Here is a 15338-nt window from a genome sequence, read left to right as displayed (position 1 = left end):
TTAATATATGGAATAGACTAAAAACGCATGATTCTATTAGTCTTTATTAATAATAATAAATAAATAAAGTAGTCTTCTGAAGCATTACTATAAAAATAAATAAATAAAAATCCTCTGACGTTTTATGAATAAAATAGGCTGAAATTTTACCAGATCTTTTTTTTGTTGTTGTTCAATGACAACATGAAGGTGAGTCAATGATGACAGATTTTTAATTTTTGGGTTACCTATCCCTTTAACCTCTAGAACTAATGGCCCTGACAAAGGTAAAATGGACACATATCGCTTATACACGGGCTTGACGTCCCTAAAACCATCTGCATGTATGAGTGGAACTTGACGTCTCAAAGATGAGGCGCTTTGAGGTGAAGAACACCCTCCCTGTGTGTTATTTTCTTTCTCTGCCACCTTCTACCTGATCTCACGATGAGCCAGAGAAGCGTGATGGCGATTCCTGTGAACCGCGAATCAACCTGCGATTACAGCCGGTGACAGCTGCACACAGACGGGCTCAAAGACACTGCCTCGCTCCGCCTTGATGTTATGCAAATGTAAACAGCTGTCATTTCTAAAGCCGCCGTCTTTGCGCTTTCCTCCGGTGTGAAGATCGAAGGGTTTTCAAAGTGTCTGTGTTTTTTTTTTTTCTCTACTCTTTTTTAATCCAAGCCCTATTATCACAAACAAGCCAAGAACAACAAAGACGACGCTACAAAACAAACAACAAGAGAATGAAAGAGAAGAAAGTAAACAAGGAGTTGATGAAAGATTGAGTGCTGGAACTTGAAGCTGCGAGACATATTAAGAGGCGTTTGGTGTCCTGTCACCCGGGCGCTCACCACAGGTGCGTGCGCGCGCACACACACACACACACACACACACACACACACACACGCGCGCACACACACACACGCGCACACACACACACACAGGCAGTAATTAAGGCTCCCTGTCGATCAGTGTCTCTGAACGCTCTTCATTCTTTATCACTAAAACACATCAAAAACCACAGATAAGCAATAAACAACAGCGCTGTTAATTTGTTCAGTGAAGATCAGAAACTTTCTGACATGCTGTCTGGCACATCCCTATTATGAATGCAAAAACAGTGGATGTCCAAAAGAGAGCGATCTGTGCCCACATAACCACAGAAAGCTCCACAGAAAAGGAACGCCAACCATTCTGCACGTTCTCCACCCTGTTGTGCATTTGTTTGTTAAATAATTTGACTATGATTTCAAATACCAGTAAGACTATAGTACTAGTTTAAATCTATTTCCTACCAAAATCAGCACAGAAAGTCAGCAGATTCCATCTAGATGGTTCTTAATCTTTTTGATGCCAAGGCCCCATTGTCCACAACAATATTCAAAGGTTCCATGACTTTTACAGTTGTGATTTTTTTAGGTAATGATTTTTTAAAATATATATTTACTCAATTTCTACCTTATAAAATAGATTGGAAAATATATTCATATCCAATAGTTTTCAATGTGTAGAAATCACACTTTTTTCTCATATAGTATGTCCAGGTTTTTCAAGACTAGTCGTATTTTAAACAATTTTAAGCAATCTTGAGGCCCCCTGGTTGAAAACCACTGATTTAGGTCTACTCAAGTTTTACAACATAAATGGTGATCAAATTGCATAATTTCTTGAAGAACAATGATGGAGGGTAGATCGTTCAGGCAAAATCTGACGTAAACAATGGATTATATACACCGATCAGGCATAACATTATGACCACTGACAGGTGAAGTGAATAACACTGATTATCTCTTCATCACGGTACCTGTTAGTGGGTGGGATATGTTAGGCAGCAAGCGAACATTTTGTTCTCAAAGTTGATGTGTTAGAAGCAGGAAAAATGGGCAAGCGTAAGGATTTGAGCGAGTTTGACAAGGGCGAAATTGTGATGGCTAGACGACTGGGTCAGAGCATCTCCAAAACTGCAGCTCTTGTGGGGTGTTCCCGGTCTGCAGTGGTCAGACATCATTAGATAACAAGATATCAAACCAAGTGCACAATTATTTTTTAAGCCAAACTATTCATCATAAAAAAAAAATATCACTTTGTGTTTGTGAAGCAGTCTTGAGGAGAACTGACTTCATATGTTTAAAAATATTCAATCAATTAAATGTAAATGCAAAATGGCTTAGTATAGAATTGTATGCTTGCAGATGACACTGGATTTAATATTTTGTTATCTTATGCAATGATTTCAGACATATTAAGTTTGGCTTAAGTGTTCGAATCATTTCTGGGGCTGCTGTAACTGGTTTTCTAATCAATTTACAAAGTTTTTACAGTGAAAAATGGACTAGCACAGGGTTGTCCAATCCTGCTCCTGGAGGGCCACTGTCCTGCAGAGTTTAGCTCCAACCCCTATTAAACACACCTGAACCAGCTAATCAAGGCCTTACTAGGCATACTAGAAACTTCCAGGCAGGTGTGTTGAGGCAAGTTGGAGCTAAACTTTGCAGGACAGAAGAGTATTTGGACACCCCTGGACTATAGCATGATAAAAACACACATTCTCTCTCTGATTTGTTTTAAGTACGGCTCGCCTGATGCCGGCAGTACTTTGAATAAAGTAATCAAATGTAAAAATAAAACTCTGTATAGTCTTCACTGTATGAATTAAATGCACATTCTTATTAAAATTACTAAAGTTATTTAGTGAAGAGCAGTGAATGATTCTCTCTTTGTCTTTTGTTGTTTAAATAACATTAAATGACACAGACAGCAGCAGGTTTATTAGGCTGCTGTCACTTTAAGACCAAATATGCACAGCTCTAATATACTGATAAATATTCGATTACTTTTCCCAACTGTTTATGTTCACTTAAGATATAACCGACTGCGTTTAAGTGAAAACTTGACAATATGGGCATTTTGACAAATTTTTGTGTGTATTTGTCCATTTAAGCACACACCCGAATCCCAAAGTAGCCTCTATACGTGTCTGTTTTTCACTCCGTCTTGGATAACTTGTACAGAAAGCTGCCTGGGGAAAGCACCTCTTTTGCAGCTCAATGCACTTTTAACACTTTTTTTTTTTTTTTTTAGTATCGCGCACATCTGGCAAGAGTCTGTATATAACAACAGTCATGTTACATGATTTGACTGATTTGGGTGTTACGTAGGAAGGCCGACAGTTTTTAAACCGCACCATTTTAAAGGAAAGGAAAGGAATGCAGCATCATCATCTCATAATCGTTAGAAGCTAAATTCTACTAATCGCATCCCTAGTCATTAAATCATCTTTGAGAGCAAGGGGGCCCCCTGGTGGCTCGGGGGCCTTACACAACTTGCGTACTTTGCTTATAGGGAGGACCGGCACTGGATGCCAGTCAAGTTCAGGCCATATGGCAGCTCCCAAAATGTGTGATCATAAACATTTAGCAGCTTTGTAAACTATCCATTAACTCATAGCTAATTTACTGACGAGTTTTATCTCCCAAAAAGAACAGACAAAGGTTCAGTCACACTCTGTGTGCTGTGTCTATGACCATACACTGCTTTTGCCCTTCACAGGCAGCTAAGCTCTCATCTGCCTTAAAATGAAACCCTGCATCTATAATTCATCTCTTGCTAAGCATGATCTGGGTGATATAAATGCTATTATTTAGCCGGTCGGAAGCGTGGAGCGCTTTGACAGAGGACTTCTGAGCTCTCTGCTAATGACCTAGCGCTGCTGTCGGAATCAATCCGACCCGCTGCCCACGCAAATGACAATGCACTGTGGGAGTGGACATAACGGTCATTTCTGTGGCCCAGAGCGCCGACACAGCCCGTGCTGACACCACCGGGACCGTAACACCCTCGGGGCAAATAGAGACGCTACTGAAGGAAGAGTAGGGTGTTAAAAGAAAGGAAAACTCTTAAAGGTACAGTAACAAAAATAACTAGTTTTTGTTGCGAGAACCCTTGTAAAGTAAATATCCTCTGTTGTGATATTTACCTTCACCTGCCTGCCACCAGAAATGGGCCTTTTCTAAAAATATACTGTTTTTGTGTGTGAGCTGGGACAGAAAAAGACAATATTGATATTATTGTACCATGACATTAAATAGAAGTGAGAAAGCAGAGCGTCACAACAGCTGCCTTCAAACAGACCTGCATATTAAAGCAGCTAATTGATTATCTGAGTTGACAAAAGTGGGTGCTCAATGTGTTCAGCTTATTTGTGCATAAACAAAACAGCATGGAGTGTTTCTGTGATGAAATCTGGTCACTGGGTCACATAACAGCATAAAAAACCAAACGCAAATACAAACCACAAACAGCAGAAAGTAAGAAATCGGCAATTATTTCAACTATACATACATGTTGTAAAGCTGTCATACATTTTAAGAACCATTACATTTTTGCTTTATCCAGCTAAGTAGCATTAAAACAACAAGATACAACACAATTAACTTCCACAATGTGATGCACTGATGCAATGAAACAATATTCAGTTAATAATTAGGTAAGGCGGGACTTGATTTGTTTATAATTATAATGGTTGACAAATGACTGCTGCTGCAATATTGATTTCTATTAGGAATTGTGAAAGATTAATAAATATAGTTGATTGTCAGAATTTGACTGGATTGTGAAAATCAAGTTATGATATCATTGGTTAATATATTTTCCCCACCTTTGTGGCCTTGGTTGCAGCATAATGGTGCATTTATATTTATCATTACTCAGTGAAATTTCACGGGCAAAATCCAGTCAATTTTAAAAGAAATCTGCACAATTAGGAGTTTTGCATGAGGGTGAAAAACTTCCCCATGAAGATTTTGCTCGTGTTCAAGTTGGTCACACAATTTTGCTGTTGACCATCAAAAAGCTGCTTTTTTTGAAAGTGCTTCATATAAGTGCTACCTTTAGAGAAGAAAAGTTAATTTAAAGGAATAGTTCACTTTCAAATAAAAATTTCCTGATAATTTACTCACCCCCATTTCACCCAAGATGTCCATGTCCTTGTTTCTTCAGTCAAAAAGAAATTAAGGTTTTTAATGAAAACATTCCAGGATTACTCTCCTTATAGTGGACTTCAATGGTCTCCAAATGATTGAAGGTCAAAATTACAGTTTTAGTGCAGCTTCAAAGGGCTTTAAACGATACCAGACGAGGAATAAGGGTCTTATCTAGCGAAACGATCGGTCATTTTCTAAAAAAAAATAAATAATCAAAAATCAAAATGTATATGCTTTATAGGCACAAATGATCGCATCACAAGTGCTTCCACCAGAACGCAATTCTGTATTCTTCAAAAAGATTACCCTAAATGTCCTACGCCTTCCCTATTCAACTTACGGAAAAAAACGGAACTGGCGCCGCGTTCGTTCCGTAAGTTTTATTTTTTCTTTTGCTTTTTGGATTTTTAGGATCAGTCTTATTAGTGTGAACACTAATCGAACCAGGACTAAATGTATCATTTTCTTTTTTGGTCCAGACCAAAAGAACCAAAAGAACTGAACTACAAGTGTGAACACACCCTTAGAAGTGTACTGATAAATCTGTCACAATAAAAATAAAAAAAAGTAAATGGGTTTGATTTAAATGTCATGTTGCTTTTATGTTTGCTTGAAAGCACACATCTATGGCATCTATGGACAAGGCATTTATTTGACATAACCTTATAGGATTTGTAACCTTATAGTTTTTATAATACAAAAAATTTATGAAAATGTCTGCCATACCTATTCTATCACACCTGCCACATGTACAAGTATCCTTAATGTATTTATTTCAAGACATTTTGCATAAAACACTCTGTTACTAGTTCATAAAAATACAGTCAGGTGATATGAAACTGCAATGTTATCAACAAACCTGGAAATATTTCATACTTCAAAATTAACCAATGAGAAACTACTATCAACAAATCAAACAAACACTGACATAGCATTCAAACAAACAGTCAACAAGAACCAAATCCAAACAAGATTCTGGATAACTCTCTGTAAAAGTGCATATATGTGTGAGTATCTATGCGTAGCGTCCGTTCGCAGGTGAAGGCCGGTTAGCAGCTCTTCCCCCACATCCTCTTTATTAAACGCTATCAAACATAGTTTAAGCTGTCTAAAATTAGCCTCGGCGCTCAACAACTAATGACTGCCTTGCATCCATTATTAGTTCATTTTCTTCAGATCAATCACCAGCCGAGCATGCTTTTTTTAAAATGTCATCCTAAAACTTTTCACAATCAATTAAGCTGAAGATTAATGGGGACAATTTGCCAGGAACAAGTCCTTCCTTGAAAAGGCCACGCCTCGACAGACTTCCAGCCTGGTATTGGTGTTAATTATAAATTTCCGCTTTGCTGTCACACACTTAACCTGTCGTAAGGGAATAGCACTGGCAGTCCGGGGACCGGCAAGCCGCTATATAAATATTCCTAATCCGCTTTTTTGGACACAGGTGACTGGTGTAAAATGCGCTTTTTGTTCTGTGTCATTAAAACGAATTTGAAAGGACATCAGTGCTGTAGCTAAGCATGGATAAAAAAAGATTTTTTCTACTCTCCAAGGTGAAATAAGAAATTACCCCCCCTCCCCGATCTTTCCTGAAACACCAGTACACTGAGGAAGTGTCATCCTTCATTTACACGCATGCTAACCAGCTAAGAGACACCACATATGTCTTAAGACAACAGACTTGTAATCTCTAAACACACACATTAGCACATCTGTGACAGATTTCATTCATCCAGGTCATTGTAGACCACCTGCTAATTTATTCACAAGCAACTGGATTTTGCTGTTCACCTTAATAAATTACTTATGAATATTTACGAATAACAGATTACCAATTGTCCTGCGTCAAAGACAGACAAACTTTCATGTTAGATGGGAAAACATAACATTTTCTTACTGAGAAAAATGTCACGCTGCAACTCACAAAAATCGTAATTGTGTTAAAATTGCCTATTTTGCTCAGGATATAATGGACAAATTGGGCAATTTCATATTTTTTTTTCTTGTCTTTTTCACTTCCAACAAAGACAGGAAGTTTTCTGAGTGCTAGTAAACATAATCAAGTGCAAAGGATTTCCAACCGGAATTGGTGTTTTCTGGCAGTTACTATAGTTATTCTTTATAAGCGTTGCACAAATGGCATATAAAATAATTTGAACAGTCATCATTAATGCATTCATTCAACTGAAAAGTAATTTTGATGAATAACAATTAGCTTTGGTCATGATTCTTTAAATGAAACAATCTTTCAGGGCAAAAGTCAGAAAATCTACAAACACATTAATGTAATTATCATATTTTATTATCTCATAAATATGATCATTACAACATGACTTGAAGACAACGTAAAATGTGTTAGGAAAAAGGAAAATATACCACTAGCCTTAAGAAAATAAAGTGTTTTGTCAAAAAATTTCAAGGACAGATCAGTTCATACAGACATTTTTTGTTTTGTTTTTTTGGCTTCTCTAAATAAGAGAGGAAGAGACATATTTATTATTACATTTCATCTTTTGTGGATTACATTATTTATATTATGATCTTCATACCCAATGTTGATCTCAAGCTCATCCCAAACTAAGAACATCAGGGTGTTTTGGAAGAACAAAGGCAGTTTTAATAGTACGAATCTCATCTTACCTGCAGAATGTGGCTGCCAAGGTGAGGCTCAAAGATCTCCGAGGCAACAGCGCTGGGGCTCCGCCTCCGCTGGGACCCGATAGCTGCAGAGAGAAGCACACAGCGTGAGCGCACTCGTGTCAGCATGCGCACGCACGTTTCCGCTTTAAATCCAAACGAACTTGGAATTGGAATTTGCCTGTGCGATTTTAAACAGATACGGTAAACTGTTAAACAAACACTTCTGCCCCAATAATACTAAGCCCCCGGTACTGTAAATACACAGATGCAAATCAAAGCCTCAGAACGGATCCTCTCTGCATATTCAGCCAGGCTCAGCGCTACAAAGCCCGCTGTTTATAGCAGGACTAATATCGCCACATCCATTGAGCTGCAAAGCACCCAGAGAACAGCGCCCTCAGGGCATTTTTTCCAAGTTTCCAACTTTAAAGTCGGCTCAGGCTCTGCTAAAAAATGGCCTGGGGTGATTTCAAACTTAACAGACCTTGTCCCACCAGAGCTCATTATAGAGAATTTTATAACAAAGTACTCTGTACTTAATTTTCCAAGCCTAGCCAGGCGTTCGGGTAATGTTGCTGAATTAAGTGCAATTAATGATGTAATAAAGCGCTGAACGGCCATTAAGGATTCTCAAGGACCAGCAGCAAACAACACTCTGTCGTTCAGGGAGGGCGTAATGGGGACAGGAGGACGTTGTGCCCCAAGTGAGCGTGCACGAGAGGGCCCGAGACCCAAATGAGAGGCCTCTGTCCTTCAGAGAGCCTCAAGCTGGGTAAACACACTTCTCCCCTCCGGTAATGCTTTCAGCGCTAAGCCCTGTGTCCGCCCCGGAGGAACATTTCTGCCACAACACGAGCGGGAAGGGCAGCGGGAGGAGACAGAGCTGGGCTCTCAGTGACGTCCCTGGAGCGCCGGGGTCAGTAGCCGCCACTGTGGGTGGAAATGCAAACAATCCCGAGCAACAATCCGGTGGGACACGGACATGGAGGCTCGCAGCGCACAGCAGAGGGAGCTCTTACGCCCTGAGGATCGCACAGAAAACATGCACACACACACATACCTGCACATCAAACACAGTGCATTCATGCACATGCAGTCAACGCAACCTGGCACACAACACACACACACACACGTGCTTAATAAAACACTAGGGTTATGATACAAACAGGTTTGTCTGATGTCGGAGTTTTGTTCATTTAGTTCAAAAATATTTGGCAACACAAACAGGTCCAAAACTGACACTTTTCAAAAAGTAAATGTGAATAAATCTGGAAATCGATGAGTAAACAGAATTAACCTAAATGTCAATGTAGTACATGGTTTAAATCTGATTATAAACAAAAATTTACTATCATGATTTTTTTCCCCTACTAAAACTCCATATGACAATAACATATAGTATGTGGAATATTCCTCACATTAAGCCATAACATAAATAAATAAATACAATTTTGAAAAGAGACCTGAATTAAAAAAAGCATATAATGTGCTCTAGCAAAGAAAGAAAAAGAAAGAAAGAAAATATAATAAAATAAGTCCTGCACAATAAAGACACTATAAAATAAAATAAAAACACAAGGTTACATCATATCTGCCCTAATAAGTCTCAAATAATATAGTAGTGGCACTGTAAAATAAATAAATAAATAAAATAGAACAGAATTGAACCCAGTGTGAAAACAACATTTAATGTGCTCCAGCAGAGATCACAGCCACCACCAGTAAAAGTCGACAAAGAAAATACCAAAGTTAAGAGGTCACTTGACCAGCCTCAAATTACCCTCCTCTCTGTACTTAAAGGCAACATCTCCAGACAATAGCTCTCATCACACAAGGATCCTCACTTAAGACCACCGCATGGAAATCAGCCACACGTCCTCCAAATTCCTTGACCTTGAGGAGCTTTGCAAACTATGAACACTATGGTTAATATTTCATAATGAAAAATGTGAACATGTTGAACCAGAGATTAACTTATAGAAACAAGCACAACCAAGTGAATAGAGTCTTAAAGCCTAATCTGTCACATTTGAAGACCCTCTCACATGACATGACATTGCAGTTTCAACACACCTATCATTAGGGATGTAACGATATGTCACAATTCCATACAAATGGCGATACTGAACTCACAATATGATACTATCGCAGTATTTTAAGCCAAAATAAAAAGAGTTTTTTATTTTTATTATTATTATTATTATTATTACCTTATATTAAAATAATAATATTATTATTTTATTATTATCAGGACTCACAAATATTCCCCCATTGCATTATTTTACATTATATTCAACATTATAGTAGTTTAATGTAGTAATGTCACTGAAACTATTGCTGTAAATGGTTAGTTCATCCAAAAATTTTGCATTTACTCACTCTCATGTTGTTTTCGCGCGTCACAAGCATTTAAACGTTCATGTTTATGTTCATCATAAAGCCATCGTGTCTCTTCAGAAGACTTGGATATGGATTATTTTTGATCATTTTTTACAATGCCTCTATATTTTTTGGATCTTTTAAGTTTTATAGCAATGGACTTTAAATGGAGGGACAGAAATCTCTCAGGTTTCATAAAAAAATATCTTCATTTGTGTTTGGAAGTTGAATAAAAATCTTATTGGTTTGAAACGACACGAGGGTGAGTACATGATGCCTGAATTTACAATTTTGGGTGAATTATACCTTATAAATACAGTAAGCTGAGTCTTGAATAAAACTACCTCTATATTGCAAATCATATCATTTACATCAACGATACATACGTTGCATTTTTATATTATGATATCTCGATATAACGATGTCGTTACACCCCCACCTATCATACCAAACATGAGCTACTTTGACATGAAAAGCAATGCAAACAGATTCATGAAAGGGTGATTTTAAGAGGTTTTTAGACAGTAAAAAGCAGGAAGTGCATACAATAAAAAGTGAAAACAGCAAATGTAAACATCTTAAACAATTTTCATCCCCTGGTTTACTGGTACACTCAATACTGTTCAATGACAAGACTATGCGACTGTGTCGCCATGCCTCTGCGCGGCTGCCCGAACAGCCGGAGAGATGAATATAATTGCATATTGATTTCAGGAATTATGCTCTATTAATCTGCTTCATTTTGCTCATGACGCAAATGATATATGAATAAAGAGCTTGAGGGAGCACAGAGGCAACACAATGTCTGTCCTGCAATGATTCTCCATAATACATCTCCTCTAGTTTAGCTCCCTGCCACGCCAGATTGAGCACATACAAATATATTACAGAGGAAACACGAGCAAATACATCACGCCTGACCTAATAAGTCCTGCACAATACAGTAAAGGCACTGTAAAATATACAGGATCTGCCTATTGAGTGAGTACTGGTTTACTGTCAAAGACATACAGGACGATGTTTCCCATTCGGAGTATCACAATCCCAAAGACGTAATATTCCAAAGTCCTTGACGGCATTTCGTGAACATGCAAATGGACAGACCCCGTCTGATACAGACTAATGGCATTTTATTATGAGACAATATTGCTTTCCATTTGACACTTTCAATATGCAATGCTAGTCTTCAATACCCACCATACCACAAACAGCATTTGGTGCAAGACTGCAATAAATGCAATTTGTTACTCGCCACAGTGGCAATTTCAAATCGCTTGTGCTATTAGAAAGTCAATTTAACTTTCACTTTTATAAGTCAACATTATTGCTATTGTTAATTTATTTCTCATTGAATGGGAAATTGGCAGCAAGGCATCAGACTGTCATTTTAAATCTGCAATAATTTCTTGTGAAGCTTAGACCTCTTATTCCCTAGTCCTGGATTATTGGAGCTAAATGGCAGTCTCTGGCTTCACCAAAGGCTCAGGGGCAGGTACTGTTACACAAATTGCCAATTCAATTAACGGAGTGTAGATGCTCAACTGGCAGCTGGCACACAGGACGGCTATTTTGGCAAGTGTCAGGCCTAATTCATCAAGCTGTCAATGCTCTCGCGGTCGGAAGCCACGGACATCGTCAAAGCGCGGACGGCATGTATAATCTGGTGAAACTCACGTGCTAACAAATGCTAACTCACATGCTAACCGCCCACACTAAGCCTGTAGTGATTCGGGGAGACGAGGACTTCAGGGTCTAACCGGGACCGTGAATGAGTTTTCTGGAGATAGGGAATATCAGTAAAAAAAAAAACAGGTCTAATTCTTAGAATCATAAGAGCAAATGAATTACAGGTCTAGAACATAAATATGTCAACAGAACTTTTTTTTTATGGCACAGGCAATGTCTAATTTTTAACAAACTCAATTCACATATGAAGAGGTCAGCCAATCATAATAGTCATAAAAAGTAATTTGCAAATATAATTCTTACCTTTACAGTAGCAAAAGAGAGAGAAGGTGGAAATTACTTTAGTTTTGTATTTGTTTATTTTATATATTAAAGTTGTGTTGAAGGTGGAAAGTATTCATATAAAACTAAATTAAGAATGTTTTTGGTGTCCCAGAAACCTTGACTATCATTAAAAATGGACTTTAAAAAAAAAAAAAAAAAAAAAAATAGGATATAGCTCATTTAAAGTAAACACAGCTTACAGCCCATTTTACTCAGATGCATTTCCAGTTGAAAAAGATATTATATAATAAGGTATTATTTAAAAAAGGTATTATATAATAAAATATCATATTAAGGGTGTTTTCAGACTTATAGTTAGTTCAAGAAACCTTGGCTATCATTAAAAGTGAAAAATAAATTGAAAAATAAATAAATAAAACAATCAAAAATTGTAGGATATGACCCTATTAAATATAATATTATAATATTATATTAAATATAAAAAATAATATTATATTAAGGGTGTTTTCAGACTTATAGACTTATTTTTTTGCATATCCAGATTTTATCCAGATGGTTTTTTGACAGTCTGGACAGCAAAAAAACCCCAAAAAAACACATGAAATCTTTTTTTTTTTTTCTCCAAATCTGTTTCAAACCACATTTGCAGGTGGTTTGAAATGCAATTCCAATCAGGTTTTTACAGATCTCAGTCTGGATGCTCTGGCTGCTCAAATTGGATTTTAAATTGTCTTAACACGACACACAACGCTAACATCAAAACCGGTGCTAGGAAATGCCGGAAGTATTCATGTGGTATTCAAACAATATGTCCAAAGATTTCGGCCGTGACAACAGCACGGAACATCACAATATATACCAGTCTGAATCTGAGTCCTGCACCGCGACTCAACAGATGAAACTATATGCAGATAGGTTGGTTATGTCTTGACACACACTTGCAACTAATAGTGGGGACACTCTTACATTTTGATAAAAGATGAAAACAAACATTTTCTTTTGAATAAATCATGCACAATAAGAACAGGAAACTACATGGGGTCATATCTTATTTCATGGTGACTTACATTTCTACTTGCACTGATTTAAACAGAACAATGTCAGATTTCTCCCATGCTTCACACGGTTCATTGGCTTCAACGTCTGCACTCATTAGACAGGAGTGAGACACGTCACGCCGTAATTGATAAACCTCAAGGTGCTCTACGATCAGGACTGAACGGCCCATCATGCACACGCACCCCCACATCTCGTGCACTTGTGTAGTTGAATGTAAAAGTGCTGGCAGTTAATGAAATGATGAGACCAAACAGACCACAGCATGTCATTAGCTTATTCAGAAAATTACAGACTCTTCTTGTTTCATTGTTTAGTCGTCTTTGAACACAGCAAACGTTTCTCAAAGAGGAAGGCGGAAACACAAGACTGCATTTGAGAGAGAAACTCTTTATCGCAAAAGAGCCAAGGTGATATTCACAAGATTATAAACAATACAGCAGTTTCCACAATACTGAGAAATCAGGGCAAATGAAAATTAAAGTTTGACGTTTCACTGAATCCAAACCCTTCATCAAAGTCTACATTAGGAGGATTTAATTACACTTACAAGAGCCCAAAAAACTAAATTTTCTTTTCAGAAAAGGTCCAGACAATCAAGCTATGCACTGCTTCAGAAACCAAATGGTCGTGTGGCAATAAAAAGCAACATTTGTGCATTTCAGGCATATTCATCATAAATGTGGGCATAAATAATACTTTTCAAAAGTAAAAAGAAAAGGTTCTGTGCCAAACTGTAGTAAATAATATCAGGTGAATTGATTAAAAAATAAATATGTTTAAAGACCAAGATTCAATTAGAATCAAAATAGAGTTACTGTATAACTACTGAATTTACACAGATAAATGCACAGAATACACAATAACTTTATGTTGAAACAATACATAAAAAAATCATTTGAATTCTTGTACCTGAGACTTTAAAATGCAGTCATTAATATGTCAACTGCTCTATAGCACAAAATACTGTATGTATTGATCTATCAAAACAATTCACCCATAACGATCTATATTTTCTTACATTTCAAACTGTAAGTCAAATCTCCCGTTGACTATCCTTCCCATCCGGTGTCCTTCAATCCATAATCTGCTCCTCATGTTTTCAGAGTCCAAATGTCATTAAATAATTTACTTTAGCTGGGATAATGACAGGGCCGGATCGTTCTCTTCACGCAGGCCTCTGAATAAGTTATGCCCGTGAAGATGGAGGTTGAAACATTTGTTTTAATTAGTTTCTTTTAACGTCTTTGACTGGTTTAAGTTTTCATGATGATGTGTTCAATAATCCATGCTCATCTTTTCTCCTCATTTATATCATCAAAATTTAAGCCGCTTCATTCTGCGCTAATGACGCCTCGCTTACCCGCTGTCTCTCTCTTTCTTTCTCTCTCTGTAGCTCTGCTCCAAAACCTAGTGAGCTGCCCACCGTAGACTGCTTTTAAAAGACTCTATGAAATCAAAAATGAGTTTTGTGGCTTTTAATCCATTTCTATTAATGATTAATGTCCTGCCACTTTCCTGATTCAACAGGAAATACACACAGAAAAGCAAATTGCTCATGAATGGATTTCATGGGATACTATGTACCCCCCAACAAAAATGTGTGTGTATGTACAGTATATATATATATATATATATTTTGTTACGAGCAGGGTGGGCGAGAGCCGTGAGGGAAGGCCGTGAGGGCCGGTGACGCGAGTGTTAATGAGCGTCAGCTGCGCGTTGCACCGGTCTCAAGTCTCTCACGGAGGAGCTCCGGAAGCATAAAAGGGGAGCGACGACAGTGAAGGACGAGAGAGGACCAGGCCTGGACTTTATTTTATGGTTTTATTATGTTTGTGTGGCTGGCAGACGTCCGTGAGGGTCTGCTGGCATTACTTTCGTTTTGTATTTGTTTATTTTATATATTAAAGTTGTGTTGAACGTTCGCCGGTTCCCGCCTCCTTCTTCCCGTACATACGAACTGCATTACATATATATATATATATATATATATATATATATATATATACACACACACACACACACACACACACACACACTGTATATAGAAACTGATGAGCCAAAACATTATGACTACCTGCCTAATATGTTGTTGGTCCTGAACGTGCTGTCGAAACAGCACCTGTGTCCTGTGGTATCTGGCACCAAGATGTTAGCAGTAGATGCTTCAAGTCCTGTATGTTGTGAGGTGGAGGTGCCATGGATCAAACTTGTTGGTCCAGCACACCCCACAGATGCTCAATTGGATTAAGTTCTGGGGAATTTGGAGGCCAGGGCAACACCATGAACTCTTCACCATTGTCATAAAGAGGTGAACCT

At 37.8% G+C, this 15338-nt stretch overlaps 1 protein-coding gene across 4 annotated transcripts in view; it reads right to left on the bottom strand.

The window, feature by feature from the left end:
* The window catches only part of LOC127498800 (neuronal PAS domain-containing protein 3), a 325272-nt gene that overhangs the window by 151963 nt on the left and 157971 nt on the right, over positions 1–15338 (bottom strand). For all 4 annotated transcript variants that reach the window (XM_051868546.1, XM_051868547.1, XM_051868548.1 and 1 more), the window contains one exon: positions 7611–7693. In XM_051868546.1, coding sequence (XP_051724506.1) covers positions 7611–7693 — 83 coding nt within the window. The remainder of the gene's footprint in view (positions 1–7610; positions 7694–15338) is intronic.

This window comes from Ctenopharyngodon idella, chromosome 17, assembly GCF_019924925.1.
Source record: "Ctenopharyngodon idella isolate HZGC_01 chromosome 17, HZGC01, whole genome shotgun sequence".
In the NCBI taxonomy this organism is placed as follows: domain Eukaryota; kingdom Metazoa; phylum Chordata; class Actinopteri; order Cypriniformes; family Xenocyprididae; genus Ctenopharyngodon; species Ctenopharyngodon idella.
Note: the sequence above shows the minus strand (reverse complement) of the source record. Positions and strands in the feature narration are given on the sequence as shown.